General features: G+C 49.2%; 1 protein-coding gene across 1 annotated transcript in view; it reads right to left on the minus strand.

The window, feature by feature from the left end:
* The window catches only part of RASAL2 (RAS protein activator like 2), a 164,788-nt gene extending 158,990 nt beyond the window's left edge, over nucleotides 1-5,798 (minus strand). Inside the window, exon 1 of the mRNA XM_059477872.1 lies at nucleotides 5,566-5,798. Within this exon, the coding sequence (XP_059333855.1) occupies nucleotides 5,566-5,725 (160 nt within the window). The 5' untranslated portion in view covers nucleotides 5,726-5,798. The remainder of the gene's footprint in view (nucleotides 1-5,565) is intronic.
* Between the last annotated feature and the right edge of the window lie 202 nt (nucleotides 5,799-6,000).

The following is a 6,000-nucleotide window of genomic DNA, read 5'->3' on the forward strand; positions in this document are numbered from 1 at the left end:
GGAGAATGAGCAGAGAGGACCTGTAATTCACCCCCTGCACGCCTGTAAGAATTCCCTGGAGTCAAACAGGGCTGTTGGAGGAGCTGTCACAAAGCAGGCACGAGCAGATCACCTGGAAGAGCACTTCACTCATCTTCTGATATTCCCTGCTGCTGGCCGGCAAGGGAAGGCAGCATCTCTGCCCTGTTTTTCATCTGTAGCAAATGCAGTCACTTAAAACCTTGGTTTTGATTAAACTCTGCCTTTTACAATGGGGCTCCAACTAAAATTTATTGTTGCTTATCAACACAGCTAACGAAAGCTTTGTGCTGTCGGCATTCAACGTCTGTCCCTCACTGGGTACCTGAGGGCTGTGATAAGGTCAAACACCACCACAGCAGGCATTGTCCAAACACTCAGGAAATGACATTTCCCACCCAACGACGTTTATCTCCCAAGCCTGCTTTTGCACCAACTTTCTGGGTGAGTTAAAAATAAGCCTATTGATCAGAAGGGGAAGAAACGCTGGTGAACACTGACCTTGTCTCCTTTCCAACACAAGAGTGGCTGCACAGATCCTGTGCAGCTCTCCAGATCCTTTGCAGCTTTCCAGGGCTCTGCACCTTCACCTTATCTCCTGGTAAGCCTTTCCTAAAAGCAAATGTTCTCCTGCAAGGAATTGGAGATCCATACCCACTCAGAAAGGCAGTGGGATACAAAACCCAGCCCAGCTCACATCTCAAGGAGGGAAAATCTTAGTGCCAGCCATCTCACCTAGCAGATTGCCTGGCTACGAGGGTTTTATTTGCTTTTTACATTAATTACACCGTTCCCACCTCCCCCTTGTCAGGCGGCCTCTGGAGTAGTTTGTAACTGGGCTGGCGGAGATGAGCGATGAGGCTTGGGAGAGGAGAGGACCGGATCCCCCCGCGTGCTCCGGGCACCCTCGGCAGGTCCTGCAGCAGCGCAATGAAGATGCCGCCACCTGGTGGGACCTGCTCGGGCTCGGCCGGAGGCCGGGGGGCAGGCGGGACCCCGGGCAGGGAGGGTGGCAGCTCACACTCCCCATCCCCGCACGCACATCCCGGGAAAAGGCCGGCCAGCAGCATGAGCAGGGCTGGAGGGAAAGGATCTGCTGACAACAAGATGCTACTCGTTACTAAAGCCTGTTGGTACTCATCCAAAGAAGGATGCTTCAGAAATGGATAATCTTTGTGTTTTCAGCTACAACTACAAACAGTGGAATAAAATAAGAACTTTAAAAGAAAAGGTAGATAGAAAAAGATACTTTGACAGTCATAGCAAGGCAAGCTGTAAAGAACCAGAAACCCCCTCAGAACAGAGCTGAAATCATTGATACAAAAGAGCTGAGCAAGGCAGATGACAAACTGCTGGAGTAGATAGCTCACAGAAATTGGGCTATTGAACTGAATTTCACATGATCAGGAGATGCTTCTGCTCAGTGCCCAACCCACAGCTATTTTTTAATCTCTGCATGACACCATGCACATTAGCATGGCTTCAGTCCTGAGCATGAGTCTGGTATTTTCTGAGAGCCAATACTTAAAAGCCTGGAACTCAGCTCTGAGGCAGCCAAGAGATGTTTCTGTCTGCTTGCACAGGGACCGGGGCTTTTTCTGGAGTTAGAAGCTCTGTCTGCAGATTGATATCCATGAAAAGGCATGGAGCCCTTCTAGCCTGTGCTTAGAGAGCCTTCTCCTCCTGCCAGCAGAAAGGGGGGCGAGGAGGGTCATTCCAGCAGTGAGGAATGTCTCCAGGCTGCCCACAGGATTAGAGGACAAGGTGATGAAAGAGTCCACATCCTATCTGCACTCGAGTTTGTACAACCACCGTCAGCTTTTAGCGCTGCTGCTAAAAGAGAAAGACATTTCCTAGTCCAGATAAGGCCCCAGAGCAACAATGTCTGTTTGCAGGATGAGCACTCAAGAACAGACTCTTCCCTGTGCTATTTTTTACATATTTCAGCAACTCTTCTTTTGCAGTTTTAGCACAGGAGCTTTTGCAGCGAGCTTAGAGCAGGCACATCATCAATGAATCAGACAACCCCATCACAGAAGTTTGCAACCTGTACATCAGGCAAAACCCAATGCTACCCCCATCACATGCAACATTTAACACCAATGCTGTGATGCTGGCTTTAGAATTCATTCCTGCAAAATCCATGGATGTTCAGTGAGCCACACCAGGCAATGTAATTGCTCTGTTTCCACAGTTAGCACTGAAAATGCTGTCTATTCAGTTATTGCCCTGCCTCCTCCTCACAGAACCTGTTTCAAAGAGCAGAGAAAAAGACCTTGAAACATGGGTGGATGCTTTCAAAAGTCAGTTATCACTTTTAGAGAGGGGGAAAAAAGTAAAAAAATCAAAGCATTAATCCAGGCAAGACACCTCCCCCCTCCTAGCCGTTGCACACATGCCACGAGTCTGAATGGAAGCCGTCACCCAGAACACATGTCGATACATATTTTACAGAAACATTAGTTGTGTGTCAAAACCAGTTCTTGGAAACATCATCTAACAGCACTCACATGATTTGTGTTTCACGAGCAATTAAACCTATCACTCTGACAAGCAACTCTGCTGCTCCTGTCCACCATTCAAACATCAGCTTAGAGGAAATTAATTATATTTCAAACTCCGTCCATGGGTAAGGAAACTGTATTTCCATGATAATGTCCTGGCTAATTCACTTAAGCAGAAGCTGCTGAACCTCCAGAGCACAGAATGAAACAGCCACCCTTGGAACTAGTGCAGCTAAGGCAGGAAATGCAAAAATAGCCAGACTGTGATTTAGATCTCATAGTGAAGTCAGACAAGACCTCAGTGTCACACTGAAATCACATCCCAGACATTGTAAAGTCCTACTGTATTCACATCACTGTCATACTGCTGGCAAGCCACAGAGCCCAGCAACGATGGGACTTCACTGCTAAACTCTTTTCTCTGTGCTAGCAGATGAAGTTTCACAGGCTCTGCAACCAGACCAGCTCTCCTCATGGCAGTAATTACTTCTCTGGACAGAGACAAAGTGGATGGCACACAACTGCCAAGTAGAGATGCACAGAAATAAACAGCTGTCTGTCTTGAAGTGGCTGCTGAGCTCTTTTTCTTTAAAATACATGCTTCCACTACTAGGGACACTGTTCAGATAGTCACCTTTCATTTGGAACAACAGCCCTACAAGGCAGTTCACATTCACAGAGACACGTGGAAATGAAATGCAGTGACATCAAAAGCTGCATTTCTCACCGAGTCAGAAAACGCTTCTCCACTTTTCATGTGCTCGATATTCCTTCCCTCCCCCAGCCATTCACGGTGAAATAATTAGTGTTAGTGTTCTCATTGTTTATCAGACAATACAGACAATAAGGCTAAGCTTTCTGCTCCTGTTTTCTTTCGCTATGCTGCTGTGGTTCCTCAAACAACTGTGCAAGGCTTTACTTTTAATCCTATGAATAACACTTGTCACTCATAGGTTTGTAACCCATATTTAGCTGTGCACAAACACACTGCACATGGCACAGTTTCAGCTTCATTCATTGTCTGCAAACTTCTCCAGATGTGCTCATGCAAGGAAAAAAAAAGGCTAATAAACAGGAGGAAACAAACAAATACCAGCTAATCCGATTGCAATTTCTTAGGGAAGGAGAGAAGACACTAGCACACCAGATTCTTTATGAGGGAGAGGGATAATGAGTTGTTTTTAAACACAGACTAGGAATAATTAGTTATTGTCCTTGGGCTACAAGATGTGTTTTCATGTGCTTGAAGTGCATGGTGATTTTTATAGCCTGTGAGCTATAGCTGGGCCCTGTCACAGTGGATTTTCCCCATTTATCTCCACGTTAACGTCAAACTACAAGCACATCACAACATATGACTTTATCAGCAAGCAATGTTCCTCACTGTGGCTAATTTTGAAACCACATTCCTGCTTCCACTCATGGAAGACACAACCTTGGGTAACAATCAGATAGGCTGGTGCCAGACATCCTCTCCTTAAGTACATTCTCATTTTACCTTTAGAAAGTGTTCTCAACAAACAAACAATCTGAAGACAAATAGCTTTCTTTGGAACTCCTCTCAACAACAGCAGCGAGATACTTTTGCATTTCATAGTCCCAGCTCCAGGCTGGGATTAACAAAAGCAAGGTAAGCAAGAAGCAGCAGGCTAAACAGTGCAAACTACTAAAAATCCCAAACTTCTATTACAATTAATTCTGCTAAGTATAACTTCACTCATTGATGCACCAGACAGAAAGCAGACAGACAACCTCATCCCACTGCACCAGCTTTTCAAGCTTCCAAAATAAACACAAAGGCCTTTGAACAGACCATGCTCTCCAGAAAACCTGCAGCCTGATCTTCCTCATTTGATATGTGTGAAGGCTCAGGCTGGTGGTACTCACAATAATTACCTGCCATCAGCCAAGAAATGCAGCAGAGTTGTTGCAGATAACTTATTCATGTCATCGTTGTGTTTCAGGAATAACACAACCAGTAACAGATCGGTGACACGGGTAACAGAGAGCATTTGCTTCTAGTTTTTACAGGTCAGGGAAAACCTGGAGAACCTCGTTGGGAACCAGGGCAGGGGAGGAAGAAGAAAGGGACAATCATCAGAGTAAAACATGTTAAAAAGTCCCAATAAAAAAGTGTTTTTACAGGTTCTCCATCATCATAGAAACTTGGAATGGTTTGGGTTGGGACCTTAAAGATGGTTTTGTTCCAACCTCCCTGCCATGGGCAGGGACATTTTCCATTAGACCAGGTTGGTCCCATCCAACCTGGCCTTGAACACTTTCAAGGAAGAGGCAACAATAATAATATCAGACAAAGGTAACATGTGCACACACCACAACCTTTTCGAGGCTGGACCATCAAATTTGTTACAGGAGGGAAAACAAAATAATGCCTGCAGTACTCTTCACTCTGAAACGTGGGAGTAATTATCCTCAGATTACCAAGACAAACAAGAGGGAGAGACAAGGAAAAGATAAAACAGAATTTCCACTATTTAGGTGCCGATCGAGAGATAAATCCGACTTCACTTCAGCTGGGAGCCTAAACAAACCAGAGGCCCGACCACATAAATCAAGCTAATTTTAAAAGGTTACATACCAGGGAGAGTTTGACAAAGAAGGGTCCCGCGCTGCTGAGGACCCTAACATCCTTTTTATAAATTACAAAGGTGCCAATGTAACACAGACCAGTAAGTCTGAGGCGACGGGACCCACGGTATCAGCACCTCGCGGGCCTTTTGCAGCTCATTAATACTAATTAGATCCGGGAGTGCTCAGCCCCGCCGGCACCGCATCGCGGGCACACATCCTGCGGCTCCGGGCACACAAAGCTCGGGACGCGGATCCCAGCACCGGAGCATCCCGCACCTCGGCGGCGAGGAAGGCGTGGCCGGGGCGAGCCCGGGGCTCCGGGAGCCCGGCGGGGAGGGGAAGGCAAGGAGCCGCGGGGAATTGGGAGCTTCGGCCGCGGGGAGAAGAAGAAAGGGAGAAAGAAGTTGGGGCCGGGAAGTTTTCCGCCGCTCCCCGCCCCGGCGCCCCTTACCGTAGACGCGGACCCAGCCCTGCTGCTGGCAGACCGACTCCCGCAGGACGCGGTCCAGCGCGCTGCCCGCCTCCAGCTCCTCCGAGCCCGGCTCCGGCTCCGTGAAGGGCTCTGCCGCCCATGCCGCCGGCTCCACCGCCGCTCCCGCGGCCGCCTCCATGCTGCCGTGGGGACGAGGAGGGGCCGCCACCGCCCGCGCTGCGCCCCGGCCCCGCTTCGCCTTAGTGCGGCTCCATCCCTCCCTCCTTTCCTCCCTCCCCCGGACCGCCCCTGCCCGCCCTCCGCGTCAGCGCGGGCGGAGCCCCGCCGCCCCGCCCCGGGCCGGAGGGGAGGCGGGCGGTGGCGGGAGGCTCTGCCCCCGCTGACCCCGGAGCCGCCGGCAGCCCTTTCCGCGGCCCCCGCCTCCCCCTGAGGCCGCCTCGCTGCGCGTGGCAG

This window comes from Ammospiza nelsoni, chromosome 9 (assembly GCF_027579445.1).
Source record: "Ammospiza nelsoni isolate bAmmNel1 chromosome 9, bAmmNel1.pri, whole genome shotgun sequence".
NCBI classification, from domain to species: Eukaryota; Metazoa; Chordata; class Aves; order Passeriformes; family Passerellidae; genus Ammospiza; species Ammospiza nelsoni.